General features: G+C 34.6%; 1 protein-coding gene across 4 annotated transcripts in view; it reads left to right on the top strand.

The window, feature by feature from the left end:
* The window catches only part of plppr5b (phospholipid phosphatase related 5b), a 103904-nt gene that overhangs the window by 17523 nt on the left and 64200 nt on the right, over positions 1 to 22181 (top strand). For 2 of the 4 annotated variants that reach the window (XM_056451164.1, XM_056451162.1), the window contains exon 2: positions 5925 to 6113. In XM_056451164.1, coding sequence (XP_056307139.1) covers positions 5925 to 6113 — 189 coding nt within the window. Of the gene's footprint in view, positions 1 to 5712; positions 6114 to 22181 lie in introns of those variants that run through there. The other 2 variants (XM_056451165.1, XM_056451163.1) reach the window with 1 other exon arrangement.

Raw genomic sequence — 22181 nt, 5'->3', positions numbered from 1 at the left:
GTATGGTTTTTTAAACCACATATGTAAATTTTACTTCTCCCAAAATTAATAAAAACAAATTAAATAAACATAAGAGAACATGAGTTGTGGGCTGTATAACCGTCAGATATACAAGTGCAAATGCAATGGAAGGCCACTTATGACAGTTTGAGATGTTTGTTTTGTTTTATTTACATTTTATAATTTTGTTTAATTTATGACCGTTTGAATAGTTGGCGGTTCATTCCGCTGTGGAAAATGAATGAATGAAGGAAAATGAATGAATGAATGATTAAATTCAATGGATAAATGAATATCAGATGGCAGCATTAAAAAAGATGCAGCATGCTGTATATCTCTGTGAAAAAAAGAGGAATAATAATAGAAAAAATATAGTGACATAGGCTCATTCTGGAAATGTAGCCCTAAATACAGTACATTTCTGGAAATCGCCAGAAGTACATATGGCTGCATTTAATTTTTTAAATTAACACTACGAGACGGTATGATGGCGTTCCTTTTCGCGCTTACCAGCTGAGTGCTTACCTCCATATGGACAGCTTTCCAGCTGTTATCAGTTTGTCCAGTTAGCTCACCATGTACGTCGGTGGACTTGAGATGCAGAGAGGAGATGACCACGACGATGGGGTTCGAGTCCGGTGAAGTACAGTTCCAGAAAGCGGGTAAACAAAAACAGAAGTCTAAACATAAAATAAACAAGTAAATAATATGGTGAGAATGTGGTAAAACGTGGTAAAAATCAGACAAGGGCTTTTCTTTTTCTGAATTGCTTTTTAAATTTGTCGGTTGGGTTTAGGGAAGTGGGTGGGCGGGTCAATCTGTGCTTTTTAAAATACTATTGGTTAGGTTTAGGGAAAGGGGAGAGTGGGTCAGTCGATCGGTCAGTCAGTCAGTCATTCAGTCAGTCGACAGTGGCCTCTGGTGAATTTACGAGAGAACAGCAGGCACGAATGGCACTCGCAAGAGAAATTTGAGATCTCAAAAGGTGTACACAGCGGCCTCTCATGGATTTGCGAAAACTGCAAAAAAATGTACTTCCTGGGACGTATTTGATGGTCTCCACAAATGTATATAGAGGTACATTTTCAGAATGAGCATGGGTTGAAATATAGAGTTTTGTTTACAAAGGCACTTTGTTTTGTTTTTGGAAGAATATGTTATACAAAAATTAATTTAATTAATCCCCTTGAATGATGTCCTGCACATATCTGTGACAAAAAAAAATGGTTTCATTTACAATGAAAGTAATCATGAAGCCTGCCTTGTGCGTTTGTAATGATGTTTTACAGCCTGCAAATAAAATAGTTTGAATGCCAAATAAGGAAACTGTAATTAATTCATGAAATAAAATGTGGTGTGTCCGGTGTTTTAGTCCACGTAACCTATAGTTAAATTTGCATATAGTGCAGAATTTGAAGATCGGAATCAAATCCTTTACTGAAAAAAAATCACAATTATTTATTACTATCATAAAAAATTTGCTAAAAAATCATGTGAACAGAGTATGCAAGGGGAGGTGTATGGGCTGTGCATACTCAGTTCAAAGAACCTCCCCAATCAATGCTAATATTGGGTAGGGGTGGAGGGTGGTGGGTGCTGTGACGATCAGCCTAAAGAAAGGCATTTATTTATTCATTTTTTTAAGTAGAACAGAGGTCTTCAACTGCTCCTGCATGCCTGTTATTTGACCATGTGTAAACAGGCACATAGTGTTGAGTGACATTTTTTCTCATTTATATTTTGCTAAGGTTTTAATGATTTTGTGTGTAAATGTCATTAGTGTGGTCAGTTGGCATTTCTGTGTGGAGTTTGCATGTTCTCCCAGTGCTGGCGTGGGTTTCCTCCGGGTGCTTCAACAAGTCCAAAAACATGTGGTATAGGTGAATTGGGTAAGCTAAATTGTCCGTAGTGTATGTGTGTGAATGAGTGTGTATGGATGTTTCTGGATGTTTCCCAGTGACGGGTTGCAGCTGGAAGGGCATCGGCTGTGGAAAAACATATGCTGGATAAGTTGGCGGTTCATTCCCCTGTGGCGACCCCAGATTAATAAAGTGACAAAGCCGAAAAGAAAATGAATGAATGTTATTTGTGCGTAAAGGAACAAAAGTTGTTGCCGCTGTACTGCCTCATAATGTTAAGTTTTGTCTAAAAACAGCAGTCAAACGTATGTTTAAGTGCATTTTTGCCATTTCACAAAAATGTAGGCTGAAGCACGTATTTGAAATTACTTTAATAAATCGCTTTTAAAAACCTTCAGTTTTATTTAAGCAGTACTAAAATGTGCACAAAGTGTCTGCTTTAATGGCGGTCTGAAGTGATACACTATAACATCTTCATTAGGACTCTGATTTATTGGTCTGAGGGATTGGTAACTCAATCTAGGTCAGTTGGTTCCTTAGGGTATTTCTGAACTGTAAAAATCAAGAATAAGCTTTTCATTTTCAGTGATATATCATATACAGAGCATGTGCATGGTTAGTAACACCATCCCCAAGATCATCAATCATATTCCTGAACTCCAAGAAATAGTTGTTGTAAGACAGCAATACACTATATAGTGCTTATTTACTGTTCTTAATAGTGAATCAGCCACTGTACAAATTATATAGTGAGAGATGTTTAGAAGAATGTGTAAGTACGTGCTGAACTCTTTCCTGCTAGTAACAAAATAAACATTAAACATGGTAGGAATGAGAAAATAGGAAATGCGTGGTTCAGCCTACATTTTTGTGAAACGGCAAAAACATACTTAAAGGTGCTGTATGTAAGATTTTGACTCTTCTAAAGCGTTTATCTGAAATAAACAATGCTGAAGTCAGCTGAAGTCCAAATACAGCACAAAATATTAATAAAAACAAACAATAGTCCATTTCTCTCTTTGGAATTAAAAATAAATGAAAAGGTTTTTGATTTAAACATGAGTGATAATTTTACAATGAAAATAAAAATCAGGACAATAAATAAATAAATAAAAATAAGAATAAATATATTTTTTTTTTAATCTAATGTTAATTTAAGCTATATATATATTAGCTAAGAATTTAAATGAACGGTTGTTATCATCTGTGTTATAAATACCACAACATAACAATGTCTATGGTTTGTGTTTGGAAGTTTAAAGTACAGTTCTTATTCTTATTCGTATTGAAATGTAACATTAAAGTTATTAATCCAGCACAAATTTATATAAAATAACTATTCACACTTTCAAAATGTACGCACACTGTATTAACAAGTGAAATTCAACCAGATCCGCAGAGATCGATGAGAAAACGTTAGAAAAGTTAGCTGTTCCGATAAATGTCTGGACATGATCAGTCTTTGATTGACCCTCAGTTCTGCTACTTTGAACCAATGAAATGCCAGGAAACATGATCATGTGATTTATAGTACTGTATATACTATTTAATGCAATCCTGTAAGTGTCAGTGTCATTGACTTGTTTTTTTTTTGTCAAATTTGTAATCAAAAATACATCTCCCTCCTTTATCTATCTCCACATGGACAACTTTTCTGGTGGTTAGTTTGGTCGCTAGTGATGCAGGGCGCTCTGGTTCGAAATGACATAAGCATTTGTTTTATGTGTCATAGATTAATCTTGCTAGCACATAAACATCTGAGCAAAACACTATAAATAAAATGCACACAATGAATAAAAATGAGTCTACAAGAAAGTCTAAGAAGGAATTTTAATGTTTAATTACAAGCTGTTCACACATTAGCATTAAAAACACTCATTACATATCAAAATCATGCATATAGAGCTCCTTGTTAAACTGAAACAACACTGGAGCCCAGCTGACATTTCTTCTCAGTGGAAACACATTCTAACAGTCACAGTAATGTAAATAACAGCTGCCCAATTATCAGGATTCTCTGCTAGGTTAATATGAACATCTGAGGAGATTCCAGCAGAGCCGATGATTCCCTGCTTCAGTTTTATTAATGTTTTTGGCAACGGGGAAACAAATTAATCCCAGTTAGACTTTATCACAGCTGTGGTAATAAATGAGGTGCAATATTAAACGAGAAATTTGATAAGTGAAATTGTCAAAGCTTTTGAGATAAAGTCAAAGACGTTTTAATTAACTGCTGCGGTTGATCTTTGAGGACTTTTATGTTATTCTTTATGCTGTTATTCAACACAATGATTCTGTTTGGATTTTTGTTCACTCAAAATGAATGCTTTTATTTTTTAAACAATTTTTTTAGCTTATAGTCATATAGTTGATCACATATTTTAAAGTATTCTCTGTCTAAAATTGTGTATTGGCCTATATTATATTTAGGGTCACACTTTATTTTGCTATTAACAAACAGTTTACTAGACTTTTGGCTAAACAAACTACCAATTTACTGCTTCCTAATAGTACTAGGTTGATTTGGGTATTGGGAATGTAGAATAAGATCATACTTTATAAGTACTAACAAACAACTAATATCTTATTAATAAGTAGTGTTGGGGAAAGTTACTTTTGAAAGTACTGCATTACATTATTAAGTTACTCCCCCCAAAAAGTATTAATTAGTTACTTTTTATGATAAGTAATGTATTACATTACATTTGAGTTACTTTTGCGTTAATTTTACTTACCTTTGCTGAGGCTTGTTGTGTTTGAAAACTTTCAGGGGTTTGTTTTAACTTCTTTTTTATTTTAAATAGAGGAGCTCTGTACTATTTGTCTTGTTAGTTACGTAAAATCACTGTCCATTGAGACAATGCCCTTTTCCTTTTCTTCAATGTGTTCAGAATAACAATTGCATTCACTCAGTGAGTTATTGACCAGAGTGAGTACTATGTTAATTTGAATTCAACAGTTTATTATTTTAAATACACATTAGATTAGTCAGTACTGAAGCCAAATCTGAAGATTATCTAACAAAATAACTTATGACAACAATCCAAAAACTAGTACACCAAAATTTATGTTATAGAAAAATATTAAATACAAATTTTACAAAGAGAAAAAATCAAGAGAAGCAAAAAATTGAAATTTCGTAGGTTGTAATTTTTTTTGGCAATATTTAGCTTGAATTTAATTGTATTATCTTTCAATTTCTAAACATGTTTGGTGACTAAAATATTGTTTTAATAAATATATCTGTTTAATAAATCGTTTGTTTAAATGCACCAAAATACATTGCCTATATTTACTGAGAAATGGCACTGTAACTCACGGTACTTGTAATGCGTTACTCCCAACACTGTTAATAAGCCAGTATTTAATAGGGGGAATTGGTAAGTAAACATATATTTCCCCATATTTAAGTTATATAATATATAATATAAAATAAAAAAAAATCTTAGTTAAAACATTACATATATAAAATAGCATTTTATTTTGTGCTAAATTAGGTCAGTAATTTGATTATTGCATGTAAACACATACATCTTATATTTGTTTTAAAAGTATGTATGTGTTTCCACGTTTAAAAATCGTACAATTTTAAAACAAATAATTTATATACACTTCTTCACTTAATGTCTTTCCATCGCACCGCCTGTGTATTAGCATACTTTACAATAGCAGACAATCTGTTGCTGTTCGGTATATTGGGTATTGCTGAAGGGACGTTTGGTTACTTTCGGAATCCCGCTTTTCTTTAAACGCTGAGAGGATGATGATGATGATGATGATGATGATGCGCGGTCACGCTGCCTGACGTGTCTCCTCCTCATCCTCTGCCTGGAGTAATAAGGCGCGCGCGGTGCCACTTTATCTGCTCTCCTCTCTCGCCTTTCCTCATTGCGACCTGAGCGCAGTGCCATGCGCGCCGGTGCGTCTCCTCCTCGTGCCAACCGGAGCCTCAGACCCCGGCGAGATGCGGGAACTATAACGGGAGCTCATATGTTTGGAGGTTCTCCACTGGATTGTTGGTAAATGTTCCTGCCCCACTCTCTGACGACCATGCTTTATTTCCAGCTGGTGATCATGGCGGGCACGGTCATGCTGGCATATTACTTCGAGTACACGGACACGTTCAACGTGCACGTGCAGGGCTTCTTCTGCTACGAGACCGCGTACACGAAACCCTACCTCGGACCCGAGGACACGAGCGCCATCCCGCCCGCCCTGCTGTACGCGGTGGTCACCGGTGTCCCCACACTGATGGTGAGTCACTGGAGCCGCTCATGCCAATTCATTGATTGATTAGTGATATCATCGGGTGATCAGATGATATTGATTAGTACTCAAAAGTATTTTTAAATGCATATTCCTGTGTTTATGTATAAATTAATGCGTGATAGCTGATCAGGTTTGATACTGCTTGTAGAATGATTTGTGATATTGATGGCTTAGTGATCAGTTGATATTGATTGGATTGATAAGTGTTTTTAAGTGCATGTTCAATTAATGACTGCATAAAGTGTATTTGATTGGTAAGTGATCAGCTGATATTTACTATCATTAAAAATAAATCTGAGGTGCGTATTTATTTATTGATACATTGATACATGCAATAATGACTGCATAAATTAGCTATTTTTATATTGAGGTAGAATGACGAATAGGTGATATTGATTGTCATTAATAAGAACTTTGAAGTTTATTTATTGCAATATGAATGATTGCATAGATTAAAACCAGGCTTAAAGTCAATAAATATTAACAGGTGGATTAGCCTAATAAGTGTATTCAATTGATGTTAAAGTCACTCATCAGATTGCATGACACTCAGATTTCCAAATTTGGCTTGTAAAATGATTATTTGTGATTACATCGAAATAATTGAAAGGTAATCCCACTAGTTATTCATATACTGTGTGGCTTCATGCTAATTTAACTTGACTGAGTTGAGATTGTGATTCAGAGCTAATTTTCATATTGATTTTCTATTAATAACCTACCATTTCAGAGAGTGTTTATGTGATCAGTGGATACGGATTCACGTTTAATATTTATGATTTGATTTTGATTTGTTTTCGTTTGTTTATTGATTAATAAACAGATGATTGCATGGAGGTGAGATGCACACTTCTCATTTGGATTGATTAGTAGATGAGCTGGAAACTGAATGGTGATTAACTGTGATTTTTGATTGCTGCTGATCAAGTAAATACCACAGAGAAATGTTTTTTAATAATTCAGATGCAGTTTTTATTTTAGCTTTTGATTTGATCATTTGATTGGATTTTTGTTTTGATTTTAGAGGCTTTAAATCAGCCTGCTTAATATTGATTTTGATTGAGGAGTGCTACACTTTAAAAAAATGCTGAGTTCCATACAATTCATTCATGTTGTCCCAACACAAAACGATTAAGCTAATGCAACAGTTTTAACTGGATTGAACTTAAAACAATTAAGCTGACCCAAAAAACCCCTCAAGAATCAGGCCTGAAGCCAGGGGGTTCAGGTGGTTCGAAAGACCCACCCCTCACTACAAAGGTGCAGAATTTATCCCATACATGAGCTTATTTATTCTATTTATTCTATTTATTATATATATATATATATATATATATATATATATATATATATATATATATATATATATATATATATATATATATATATGCCATCATAAGTTTGGGAAAAAACCCATCTAAAAATGCTTTTAAGACCAAGTGAAGCATCTTTTACTACTGTTTTGTTTTTAAATAGAGAAAACATTTTACAAGTGACTTTTACTCTAAATCTTGGACTTATTCTTGATACAAAAACTGTTCAATTAAAGTTGTGAAGCACCAAAAGCGGCTCACATTACAATTAAATTAACACTAGCTTGGCTATTGTTGTTATCCATGATTTTTCAAATGTACTTTTTATTATTAAAATTGTCAATTTCTGACTGAGGACAGTTGGATGTGCTGGCCAGTTTTTTTAATAAATGACTATAGGCTTAACAGATTCCTAGTTTTTTCTAATGATATATGCTGTACTAAATTTGTATTTAAAAAAGTATTTATTCATATTTCTTCATTCTAAATCTTTAGGAAATATTTTGGTACATCAAAAAGTGTGGTCATGATGACCATCCATCAAGCTAATTCAGCTAAAAATAGTGCTTTAGATGCGGTATTTAAACCTCATAGTTACATAAAAAACTACAAAAAGGTCCACATTTTGAGAAAAAAGAACCAGCCCTTTCACCAGGCTAGCTACAGGCCTGAGAGTTGTTGATTCAACTCATCTTTCAAACAAAATCTTTTTTATTTGTGTGTTGGTGATTGCATTGAATTAATTCAAGACAGAGATTTAAAAAATACCTTTGTAATACCTGCACCAGTGTGTGTGATACTGGCAGAAAAATGCCATCCTTAAGAGGAGCCTCGAGTGAGTCATAACAGCCTTTACTGAACAGCACTACTGTTCATCATCACTTTCACATATAAATACATCCCATTTCTTCAGATTTTGTGTGTTTATTTGTAATTCAAAGGCTTTTTTTAAACCATTGCTGCACAGAATATTCATTTCCATCCATGCAGCACTGCATAATTAACCAGATCCAAATATGTTTACCACACATGTCAGCATAATGAGATTTCATTATCTATGCACGCATAAATTAAGCCTGCATAAACCCTCTCTCTCTCCTCATATCAAGGGCAAAACCTTTGATGTGCGATCACACCATTTACTGCCCTAAAACTGAATTGCGTCATTAGCTTGATTATTTGCTGGTAACTGTCACACTGTAGTTGTTTATTCCAAACTGCAAGCTTTTTATTCGCACAAACTGTAAGTATAGACATCTCACATCTCACTGTCTGTAATTTAATGTTCACCAGCCCACTTATTTCATCAGTGGCAGTGACTCAAGCTGAAGTGCTGTCATGCTGGACCTTTGCTGCTCCATCAGCTCATAGTGTGGTTTTGTATCCACATAATGTGTTTAACAGATGAATGGCAGCAGATTAGCGGATGTGCTTAAAATGTGAACCTTCCGCCCTTTTCATTTGTTTTGTTGTTTAGATATTTTAAGGTTGCGTTTTGGTTGGATTCTGTTCTTTTCTCCTTGTTTCTTGTAAATATGCATGAACAGTGTTGGGGGTAACGCGTTGGCGTTTGCATGTTCTCCCTGCATTCGCGTGGGTTCCTTTTGGTGCTCCGGTTTCCCCCACAAGTCAAAAGACATGCAGTACAGGTGAATTGGGTTGGCTAAATTGTCCGTAGTGTATGTTTGTAAATGAGTGTGTATGGGTGTTTCCCATTGATGGGTTGCAGCTGAAAGGGGATCAGCTGCGTAAAACATATGCTGGATAAATTGGCGGTTTATTCCACTGTGGCGACCCCAGATTAGTAAAGGGACTAAGCTGAAAATAAAATGAATGTAGTTGCATTTTATATAGTAGCATGTTTATTTTGAGTCAAGATTTATGCACGCACCAAATTAATTTACCTATTTATTTTCAAATGTAGCTCTTATAGGCGATGCAGTGGCGCAGTAGGTAGTGCTGTCGCCTCACAGCAAGAAGGTCGCTGGTTCGAGCCTCTGCTGGGTCAGTTGGCGTTTCTGTGTGGAGTTTGCATGTTCTCCCTGTGTTTGCGTGGGTTTCCTCCAGGTGCTCCAGTTTCCCCCACAGTCCAAAGACATGCGGTACAGGTGAATTGGGTAAGCTAAATGCTTACCCAAATGCTGGTTTGTCCGTAGTGTATGAGTGTGAGTGAGTATGTGTGGATGTTTCCCAGAGATGGGTTGCAGTTGGAAGAGCTTCCGCTGCGTTAAACATGTGCTGGATAAGTTGGCGGTTCATTCCGCTGTGGCGACCCCTGAATATTTTTCCCCAATTTCTGTTTAACGTAGAGAAGATTTTTCAACACATTTCTAAACATAATAGTTTTAATAACTCATTTCTAATAACTGATTTATTTTATCTTTGCCATGACGACAGTAAATAATATTTGACTAGATTTTTTTCATTATTCTAGTATTCAGCTTAAAGAGACATTTTAAAGGCTTAACTAGGTTAATTAAGCAAGTGAGGCTAATTAAGCAAGTCATTGTATAACGATGGTTTGTTCTGTTGACAATTGAAAAAATATAGCTTAAAGGGACTAATAATATTAAAAATGGTTTTACAAAAATAAAAAAAAATTAAAAAAACATGTTATATAGGGTGTCTGTGGGGTAAAACTTTTGTAAAACTTCTAAAACATTTGTTTATTTTTTTAAAGAAAGTTTATGCTGAAAAAATTTATGTATACAACTAAACCTTGCTTGTTTTGACACAATATCTAAAATATTGCATTTTTGTTATTACAAAATTATTATTATTGTATTATTAAATGTATTAAATTATCATCTTTTTTTTGATAGGACAAATAAAAATCTTTTCCATCTGAGCCATTTAAAACATCTTTAGCTATTAGCCCTTTATGAGTCTAAAGGTTCATTCATAAGGGTCTTAAAATGTCTTAAATTTAATTTAAGATTATAAGATTATAAACCCAGATTATAAGAAATACTGTGAAAATTTACTTGCTCTGTTAAACATAATTTGGGAAATATTTAAAAAAGAAAAAAATCACAGGAGCCGAATCATTTTGTCTTCAACTGTATATGTTAATTTTGATATTTACTTTCCCAAAAAGCCACTTATTTTTAAACTTTTAAATTTTGCACTTGTAAATTTTAAGTCTTACCTTCAGTAAGTATACCTGTATGTTTTGCTTTGCTTTCCTGGTAGTCTAAATCGAGTTTCAGACTAATACAACCCTAAAGGTCAGACAGTTCTTCCTGCCTCCTATGTGAGTGGGTGTTTTTGGCTGCTGTAATATAAATTAAACTCAATGCTGCATAGGTATAGCTTGAAGGGAAAAAAGAAAATTAAGAATAAAGAGTATATATTTTTAGTGAATCCCTACTTGGATGCTCATAATACATCTCTTTTATTTACAGTGCTGACAGGTTGCTACATGGCAGTTAGGTTGTTATATTTCCCCCCCAACACCTTTCTAAGCAGAGAGATTGGCTCATGTTTTTTCAGACAGAAAAAGAAATAACAATCTGGCTGCCACGTTGCAACAGCGTGACCTCAGCCAAAGCTGTCGTAAAAAGAGAGATGAACTCGATCTTCACAAAGTACCGCTCATAAACTCCACCACCGACTCCAACTGGAGCCTGAAACGCTGTGATTTGTAGTCTGAAAGTCGTGCGGTAAAGATATGAGTTTCAGACCGAGATATTGCTCATTCTGAGCTGATATTGGCGATGGTGACATTGATGTGTTAAGGTGCGGGTTATGGGGGAAAAGTCTTACAAAAGGAAATGGTTTTTTATTTTAAAATCCCTCAACATAATGCGCTCGCTGCTGGTTTGGAATTTGATTGTGCGGTATCACTCAGATGTCTGGATAAAACCCATCACATCTTCATTTTAAATGGATTACAAGGTGAAATCTTAATTAATGCTGATAAATCTGCTGATAATGAATGGAATTTTGTGATAACTGCCAAATGTGTTTAACCATAAAGCCTATTCGAGATTAAAACGAATTTTGAGGATAATTGCTTTAGCCAAATATTTAATGGCTTTTTCTTGGTGCAGATTGGCTGGATTGTGAAAGGTTGGTCCAATAATCACGTCAAGATAAAATAAACAGTTTGCCTTAAAAATCTAATTTGCTCAGATTTCAATGAGTTTATTGGATCTAGATGAATTTAGCATTACTTGCTCTCCCATGAATCCTCTGCTGTGAAATAAAATCAGGATAACCCTTAATTAGTTGAGTAAACATAATACCTTAAAACAGGGGTAGGGAACCTATGGCTCGGGAGCCACATGTGGCTCTTTGACCAAAAATAATGTGGCTCTCTATATGTGGCTCTGTGTAGCAGTCTCTTTTCAATAATATTTCACATTTTTAAAAAATATAACTGTTACTAGAAATCAGTTTCTTATTGAAAATACAATTACAATTCCCTTTATATTGTATTTTCTACAGCAAAATGAGTAAGAACTCGGTTTACAATAAAAGGACGTTTCAACCAACCACCTGTGGTTTAACTTGAACCGCGACAACAATAAAGGGCAAGTTATATTTCTTACATTTCTATGGTACATTTCTATGGTAACTTACATTTCTATGGTGACCTCACGCATGAAAATTCAAACATTCATGAGTTGCGGAGGCAAAAAGAAAAAAAAGTTAGCAGTTTATTCCGCTGTGGTGACCCCAAATAAATAAAGAGACTAAGCCGAAAAGAAAATGAATGAATCATTAAATACGTGAGTGAGTGTGTAAAGATAAAAAATAGGGCAAAAAATATGCGTTCAGGGTGTGCACAGCTGTGTTGGCTTGGCAGTGTACAATGTAAATGCAGATGTCAAATATGGGCCACTTTAAAAAAATGATGTGAGCTGGTTGCCAAAATATCTGACCTAGTCAATGAATCAGAATTGACGTTTCCTTTCAACATATTGCATATATCTGGACTGTTTTCACTGTTTGTCTGAGCAGATTCTACTCCGGGTTGATGAATAAAGCAAAATTAAGCAATGTAGAAGACTTATTTTGAAAAACTGTCATATTGTTTTCTTTTTCTCTTTGCATCAAAAGAGTGGATTATTTATAATTGTGATGGTTTCATCAGCTGTTTAGACTCTCATCAAGACAATACATGTTCACTGCAGAGGATTAATGAGCAATTGGTGCTCAATTTCTCCAAATATGTTCTAGTGAATAAGCAAACTCCTATCGGTCAGCTTGAAGATGAGTACATATATTCATTCATTTTCTTTTCAGCTTAGTCCCTTATTAATCAGGGGTCGCCACGGGGGAATGAACCGCCAACTAATCCAGCATGTGTTTTTACGCAGCGGATGCCCTTCCAGCTGCAACCCAGCACTGGGAAAAGGATGAATTTTTAGCTAATTATTATTATTTTTTTTACAGTTTACACTTTTAAAATGTTATGCAATATTCACGTTAGCTTAGGATTGGCAAGTCCACTTGTAAACATACCCTTTATATGTTGCGCACCTGAAGCATACTTATTTATGATGCCCACTACCATCATGTACACTTGAGTAAAGACTAAAGTAATGAAGATGTGTTATAAGTCACTTGGGACAAGAAAGCAATTACCACATGACTAATAACTGTAACTAACAAGCTAATAAAAGCATGCACACATTTATCTGACTCACTTTTTTAAAACGGAGGTTCCAGTAGCGATGGCTGATTCAAGAGAAATACTGTTTTGAATGGAGAAAAGGTAGGCAATTATCGTTAGACCTTTTTTCATTGCATTGCATTGTTATTATATTAAGCCCATTCTGCTGGCTGTGATGTGGATAAAAAGCTCTAATTATGATTAATGATGAACAATATAATGGTGGTCATATTGGTAAAGATTGGACTGACAATGCTTAATTTAAATGTCAATGTTATCGGCCCAATAAATGAACCAATTGTCATCCTATAAGTATTATCTCATTTTAGCAGGTTCTTGTTTGGATTTTGATTTTGTAATCAGAAAAATTCTTGTCAATTTTATTATTATTATTTTTTGATGAATATCTTTATTAATGTATAGAAATTTTACCATGTACTAAAGAAAGCAAAACATACAAAATGTTCTTTATTTCCTTCGGCTTAGTCCAGGAGTGCCCAAACTCGATCCTGGAGGGTTAGCGTCCTGCAAAGTTTAGTTTCAACCACAATCAGACACACCTGGTCTAGCTAATGAAGCTCTTACTACAACCCCCAAAAAGTATGGAATCACCACTTTTCGAAGACGTTCATTCAAATGCTTAATTGTGTAGAATAAAAAACCAAGCACATACAGTTGAAGTCAGAATTATTAGCCCCCCTGAATTAGTAACCCCCTGTTTAATTTTTCTCCAATTTCTCTTTAATGCAGAGAAGATTTATTTCAACACATTTCTAAACATAATAGTTTTAATAACTCATCTCTAATAACTGATTTATTTTATCTTTGCCATGATGACAGTAAATAATATTTTACTAGATATTTTTCAAGACACTTCTATACAGCTTAAAGTGACATTTAAAGGCTTAAGTAGGTTAATTAGGTTAACTAGGCAGGTTAGGGTAATTAGGCAAGTTATTGTATATCGATGGTTTGTTCTGTAGACTATCAAGAAATATATATTAGCTTAAAGGGGCTAATAATTATGACCTTAAAATGGTTCATAAAAAATTAAAAACTGCTTTTATTCTAGCCGAAATAAACAAACAAGATTTTCTCCAGAATAAAAAAATATTATCAGGCAAACTATAAAAATTTACTTGCTCTGTTAAACATAATTTGGGAAATATTTAAAAAAGAAAAAAAATTCAAAGGGGGGCGAATAATTCTGTCTTTGACTGTACATGCCACAAAACTATTTTCATTCAACAATCCAACCTTCTGGCTGTATGAAACATTTAAAAACACTGTAGTCAATTACAACTATTTTTACAGATCAAACAGAGGAAAATGATATGTAATCACACAAATGTGAGGAAAATGATATGGAATCACTAAATAAAAACACCACTAGTACTTTGTTGCATCATGTCTGACTTTTATAGCAGCTTGAATTCTTGAGTCATGGTTTTAACTATTGACAAATAGTTTGAATGAACATCTAAGAGTGGGTTGTAGGCTTTAAAGAAACATCCATGCAGGTGTGTTAAGGCAAGTTGGAGCTAAAATCAGGATGCCGCGGATGCCACATACAAAGATATTAAAAACTAATAATAATAATAAATAAAAATAAGAAATGAAAATTACAATTACAGGTATGTAAAATAAATTAATAAATACATTCATGTAGATCACAGGTGTCAAATTCAGTTCCCGGAGTGCCGCAGCTCTGCACAGTTTAGCTTTAACCCTAATTAAATACTTCTGATCAAACTAGTTGAGTCCTAGGCTTGTTTGAAACCTACAGGTAAGTGTGTTGAAGTAGGGTTGGAACTAAACTGTGCAGAGCTGTGGCCCTCCAGGAACTGGGTTCGACACCTGTAGATGAACATATGATGTAGATGAACATACAATATTTATATTTTTTTACATTATATGTAAAAATCACTTCTTGAACTGTAAAAAAAGTAAATATTAATGACCATAAAGTCAGAAAATATATTATATGCATGATATTTTCTCTTCCATTTCTTTTGATTGTGGTGTGACATTGCAGGTCTGGTGATTGCAGCCCAGTCACCAGACATGAACATTATTGAGCATGTCTGTGGTAAGATGATGGTGGAGGCATTGAAGATGAATCCAAAGAATCTTGATGAACTCTTGGGAGTCCTGCAAGAACACTTTCTTTGCCATTCCAGATGACTTTATTAATAAGTTATTTGAGTCATTGCAGTGATGTACGGATGCAGTCCTTCAAGCTCATGGGAGTCATACACAATATGAATTCTTTTTCCACTGCACCATGACTTTATATTCTATACTGTACATTATTTCTGTTAAGTGACAAGACTTTTGTCTAAGCAAAGTCAGTCCTAATTAAATAATTAAAAATCAAGGCATGGTCATATTTTATTTCGCTAAAATAAGCATAATCTAGAGGCCTTTGTCTTTCATATAAGTCACTTCTGATACCAAATGATCAACTAGAGATCAAGTTATTATTTGTTGTTCCTAAAACTTGGATGGGTAACAAGACTTTTGTCAGGTAGTGTGTATATATATAATATACATATTGGTATGTAATATTAAAAAAGTTTGTTATATACATTTAATATAAATACAAGTAATGCGTACACTGAATAAATGAAGGATAGAGTTATTAATGAAATAATAATAAATGTTTTAAATAGAACATCTACAAGTTTAGTGGATGTTGTTTTGATGTCTCAGTTTGAAGCTCTTGAACTGGTGTTTCTTTTTCTACATGCAAACCCTAGTTTTTGAGCCGCATGACAGCCGTCTGCTACTGACAAACAGTCAGACTTGATGGATCATCATCCTCTTTCATGTCGACTTGTTGAGGCTTTCCATTTATGTTTCTGCAAAGAACAACTTCTTTTATGTCTTAGTCCATACTTGTATATCTGAGTGGAGTTCACGCTTGAGTGGTGACAGACATCAGAGGCAATTCAACAAGTAATCTTCAGTATTGACAACACAATTTTAGAGCAAATCCTCTGTTATGCTTTCAGACACATATGTAACTACATCCACTTAGCTGTTGTGGCCTGTTTATACTGTATAAGCCTAAATGGATGTTTGAATGATGTTTTAAAAAATCTAATTGTTTTATAACTGTACAAATCGTGCCACCACTCTATGTTCTTCCTAAAACTTCATGGTTAGAGCTGTTATTATATTGAATAGCTTTTGTGTGGCACAGAGTTTCCTTTAAAGTGGTTGTTAATAATTATATGGTACTACTGTATGGTGCTGTTAAATGCTTGATTCTGATTGGCTGATGAACATTCTAAGGAGTGCAATTATTTTCAGCGAGCTGCACTGCTAAAGTAGTTCCATGCAGATCTTGACCGCATTGTTATTTCACAGCCTACATAATTTAAATGTAAATCAAATGTACAGTTGACGTCAGAATTATTAGCCCTCCTGAATTCTTTGCCCCCCCTGTATATTTTTTTCCACATTTTGTTTAATGGAGAGAAGATTTTATCAACAAATTTCTAAACATAATAATAATTTTGAGATACTAGTATTCAGCTTAAAGTGACATTTAGTATAAAGATAAAATAAAGAATCAATTTTTTTGCATCGTCTTTGATCTTTTGGAGCATCGAAAAAGATTCTTGAATTTTTTTTTATGTCTGTACTTATAAGTGTTCTGCAGTATTATAATTCTGTATGGTGTATGAGTCTGTCTGTGAGTCTAAAAACAAAATTGAGGAACCTGTAACAGTCACCAGCGAACTAGCTACTGCAGATCTCTGAAGAACCTTCACTTTCACTCGACCTACAATCCCATCAACATATGAACTACAAATTCTGCCATGCACCACACACACACCTGTTCCGGTTTTCTGTTGATTACACACACACAGCTGGAAGCTACTCACAGACTGATTACATGGACTTTAAATACAGCACACACACAGACATTGCCAAGTCTTGTTGTTCCTTTAACCATTACGGAGTGTTTTTCCTTGCCTTGTTTTCCTGTGCCGTGTTTGATCTATGCTGTTTACTGGTTTTTGATGTTAGCTGCTTGAACCGATCTCTTGTCTGTTTTTGACAACTCTTTTGGATTGCCCTTGATGATTCTGTTTGCTCTTTTGATTGACACTTGCCTGCCTGACCATTCTTTGCAATATAGACACTGTCATTGGATCCTCACCTCCGTTGTCAGAACTGTATTGTTACAGAACCAGATTAAAATCTGTTCAAAGATGGTAGGAAAGCCTCATGAGAAATTAAATGACCATTCATATTAAAAGAACCTCACAAGGCTGGCAGGGAACATAATTTTGGTCCCTAGTCATGTGTTGAATCATGAATTTATACCATTAAAGTCTAACCGTCGAATAACATGAGTAACTTGTTAATTAACATGAGTGAGTATATAAATAAATAAATAAATATATATATATATATATATATATATATATATATATATATATATATATATATATATATATATATATATATATATATATATATATATATAGATACATATTATTATTATTTTTTTTTTTAAACTAAGTCTGTCTCTTTGTAAGAAGTATTTATCATGCTGTTATGCAAGAACAATTTCAAAGTCTGACTATAAAGTTTTAACAAGATTAATTATGTAGGCAAGTTAGGGTAATTGGGGCAAATCATTATATGACAGTGGTTTGTTCTGTAGAAATTCATTCATTAATTTTTTTTTCGGCTTAGTCCCTTTTGTTCTGTAGACAATCGAAAAAAAATTACTTAAGGGGGCTAATAATATTGACTTTAAAATGTTTTTTTAAAAATTAAATACTGCTTTAAATCTAGCTGAAATAAAACAAATAAGACTTTCTCCAAAAGAAAAAAATATTGTGAAAATATTGCGGAAATACTGTGAAAAATTCCTTGCTCTGTTAAACATCAATTGGGAAATATTTGTAAAAGAAAAAAATAATAATTTTAACTTCAACTGTACACTCAAATGCTTATGAGAAAGAGCTCTTCTGCATCTGTTCTTCTGTAAGTTGGTTTTTATGTCATGAAATTAATGTAAACACAGCTCACTTAAACCTTTCTTAACTCGTTTCTCAAGTGATATTAGCAAGGAATTAGATGCAAGCAGAGTATGGCTGTTTGTAAAGCATACAACACCATCTGCTGTTAAAAAACAAAGCTCAGATTTAATTCAAGAGAGAATAGCAATGTATTTTGAAAATCTGAATATTTTTTGTCGCATCTCTAAGACTTCTAGTCTAATCTAACACAGAAACAGTATATTGAATATTATAAAGCTAGAAAACAGAACTCAACAGAGAAAGAACTTGTAGATTTGTCATTACATTTACTTTTTTTGTCCAGCACTTAAAAAAAAATGTAATGACAAATCAAACAAGTTGAGTTCTGTTTTCTACACTGACAAAAATATTCATATGATTTACCATTTTTTTAAGGTAAGCAGTTGCAAACAATTTATTTGGGCTAAATTTAAACTCCGGTTTCCCCCACAGCCCAAAAGTGAAGTAATTCATTTTCAATGGGAGCCAGCGGCGATAAGCGGCACAGTGTGGGTGTCGAGGAGAGTTGAAATCAAGTCAGCTTTATGGTAATAAGCTATGATGCGGTTCGGCAGCAACCAATCGGAATGTAGAAATCCACTGCTTGAGAGGATTCCAGAAAACACAGTCACTGTGAACTTTGGTTCCGTCCACAGTTATTCCCAAGGGTTTTATTATTCAGCACCAGGTTTCTAGTTATTTACAATGTTTTCTTACAGGGACGTAAAAAAGTTACTGCCGAGTTACTGATACTGGTGAGTGAATTAATGTTATATATGTTTTTTTTAAAGTGGGAAACTCGTGCTAACTATAACGACAAAACAGTATTGCTGCTTCAGAATATTTCAGACTTATGGACACATTGGATAAGTGGAGCAAAGCCACACCACAACAACTTGGTCTTCTATAGTTAAATGAATCTGATAAAAGGCGTGCAACATTTTCACGCTATTAAGCACGTATATGTGTGTAATAATAAGCTGCAGTGGCTCTTTTAAATATGATATCAATGTAGCTAATTTTGGCGCTCTCACTGCCGGAGCTGTGAAGACATCTTTGTCGCCAGGGCGGCCAGAGTGAACTTTGGCGCTCTCGCCACCTTCGGTGTGAATGCACTGTTAGTGAATTGGATAAGCTAAATTGGCTGTAGTGTATGTGTGTGTGTGTGTGTGTGTGTGTGTGTGTGTGTGAATGTGAGAATGTATGGGTGTTTCTGGCATAAAACATGTGCCAGAATAGTTGGCGGTTCACTCAGCTCTGGCGACCCCTGATAAATAAGTGACCAAGCCGAAGAAAAATGAATGAATGTATGAATGAATTTAAACAAACAAATAAAATTTAGTAATGTTCACCTTAATTTGTTTGCTTAAATTAAATCCATATAAATTGTTTGCAACCACTTACCTTAAAAAAAAGTTGGTAAATCCAATGAATATTTTTTAGTAGCTTTTTTATATTCTCATAATTCAAAATACTCACATTATAGACCTCAATATTTCTCTCAATGCATGTGGAACAGATTGAAGAAACGCTCCGTCAACAGAAAATGGGCCTTGAGGAATATGAAATAGCTGTTCATTAACACAGTCCAAACAGATATCCCCCTTTGTCAACAGTGATCATCTGAGCCCTACAAACCAGCGAGGAACCAACAGATGTTCATGTCTGGCTGAGTGATCGGGACTTCATGCTTGAAATGGTGTGTTTAGAGAGTTTTAGCCCATTAGGTTGGAAATGGTTTCGATTGCTGATCTACTGTTGAGAATTAACGTTGGGCAACTTGTCATGATTGTGCTGTTTATTAGAGTGTCGTTGTGCAGAAATGTTTGTGATAACTGTTATAGTTTTAATCAAAGTTTGTGTGAAAATATAGAGTTGTTAAAACTCCCAAGGGCGACATGGTGGCTCAGTGGTTAACGATATTGCCTCACAGCAAGAAGGTTGCTGATTCGAATACCGGTTGGGTCAGTTGGCATTTCTGTGTGGAGTTTGCATGTTCTCCCCGTGTTGGTGTGGGTTTCCTCTGGGTGCTCCGTTTTCACCCATAGTCCAAAGTCATGCGATACAGGTGAATTAAATAAACTAAATTGGCCGGAGTGTATGAGTGTAAACGAGTGTGTATGGATGTTTCCCAGTGATGGGTTGCGGCTGGAAGGGCATCCTCTATGTAAAACATATGCTGAATAAGTTGCCGGTTGATTCTGCTTTGGTGACCCCTGATGAATAAAGCCAAAGGAAAATGAATTAATAGATAAAACTATATCCTTTAAGTGTTTCTGCTTAATTTTTGAGATCTACAGGCAGTAGAAAAAATAAGTTTGCTGTATGTTCAAACTTATTTAAAATGAGCTGAAACAACACAGTTCTTGAGGGTTTTTCAGGGGGGGGCTTTATTGGTTTATGTCCAGTCCACTTCAATTTGTAAAAACTAATAAGTTAACTTAATTTCTTCATGCTGTCCCAAAACAAATTGGTTCCACACAATTTCTTTATGTTGTCATAACCAATATGACAATAATAATGGAATAATGGCGCTATAAATAAACAGCATTAGTAAAAGCAATACTTTTATTTAGAAACAAGTGATCAAATGAGTTACTGTTTCTCCTGTTACAACGTCATTACCATTACTGACAATAAAATGCGTGTTACTATAACTGAGAAAACTGAAGCGTTTTTCAAGTGAGCAGCATCTCTGTCAGCCATAGGACCTCTCTTTCTCTGGGGTGTGTCTGTGAGTGTGTTCGGGGCTGGAGGCGGGACACATAACCAACCAGCAATGATGATAGGTGTGTTTGTTAACGTGGTGTAACTGAGATAGCCGATTCGAATGTTACCACTCGATTGAATGGGCATTATCAGTGGTTATGTGAAATGTGAAAACAGATCTGGATCTAGAGTCTTCTCCATTAGTATAGCTAACCATGTGGACGGATGATAACAGCCTTCTGCGCCTGCCAGTAGGCACAGAACGCCTCTACTGGCCCATATCTATCAGCTGATAACCACTGAGAACGGACATTCAATCGAGTGATAATATTCGAAGCGGGTGACTGAGATTGTGATGATTAGCTTAGAGTTCATTTCCATCGTTGCCAATCAGAGGCAGAGTAGTGCAAGTGTTCACACACAAGCACACACACACAGTCAGTCGCACGTACCAGCAACCAGGAGTCAGAACGATGGCAAATCTTACAAGTTCAAGAGTAGTTTTTGCAAAATGGAAATATAAGCACTACTTTTCCCTTAAAGTTCTAAACCATCTATTGAGTTTTATTGTGCAATTAAAGTGGTGATAATATTTAGAAATGATATGTTAAATGTGATGGTTGTCTCTCACATTGTCCCACAAACAACTTTAACGTAGTTTAGTATACAGTGTTTTATTTTATTTTTTTTTTTATTATACATATTAGATTTTTTTAAAGTAACGCAATAGTTACTTTCCTTGGTAATAAGTTACTTTTATAATTATGTACTGAAACTCAGTTACTAACTCAGTTACTATTTGTGAGAAGTAACTAGTAACTATAACGAATTACTTTTTTAATAGGAACGTGCCCAACACTCGTCATAATACAAATCGATTTAGTTAACTTCATAATTTTTACAAATGTAAGTGGATTGAACGTAAAACAATTACGTTGTTCCAAAAAAAAACATTAAGAATTGTGTTGTTTCAACTCATTTTAAGTAGTTTGAGCAAGCAGCAAAGGTTGAGGTTGGCAAGCTTTTTTGAAAAACGTTATCATTATGTTATGTAAAAGTCATACTAGATAAATGATGCTGACTTGTAATAGCATTGATACTGTAGATATGAACTAGTGTCTACCCGTTGTTAGAAGCTAAGGTGTGCTGTATTCAATTCAATTCAATTCACCTTTATTTGTATAGCGCTTATACAATGTAGATTGTGTCAAAGCAGCTTCACATAAAAGGTCACAGTAAATAGGAACAGTGTAGTTCAGTTTGTAGTGTTTAAGTTCAGTTCAGTTTAGCTCAGTTCAGTGTGGTTTAATAATCACTACTGAGAGTCCAAATATTGAAGAGCAAATCCAACGATGCGCAGCTCTACAGA

The sequence above is a fragment of the Danio aesculapii genome, chromosome 24, assembly GCF_903798145.1.
Source record: "Danio aesculapii chromosome 24, fDanAes4.1, whole genome shotgun sequence".
Lineage (NCBI taxonomy): Eukaryota > Metazoa > Chordata > Actinopteri > Cypriniformes > Danionidae > Danio > Danio aesculapii.
This window is presented reverse-complemented; position numbering and strand designations above follow the sequence as displayed.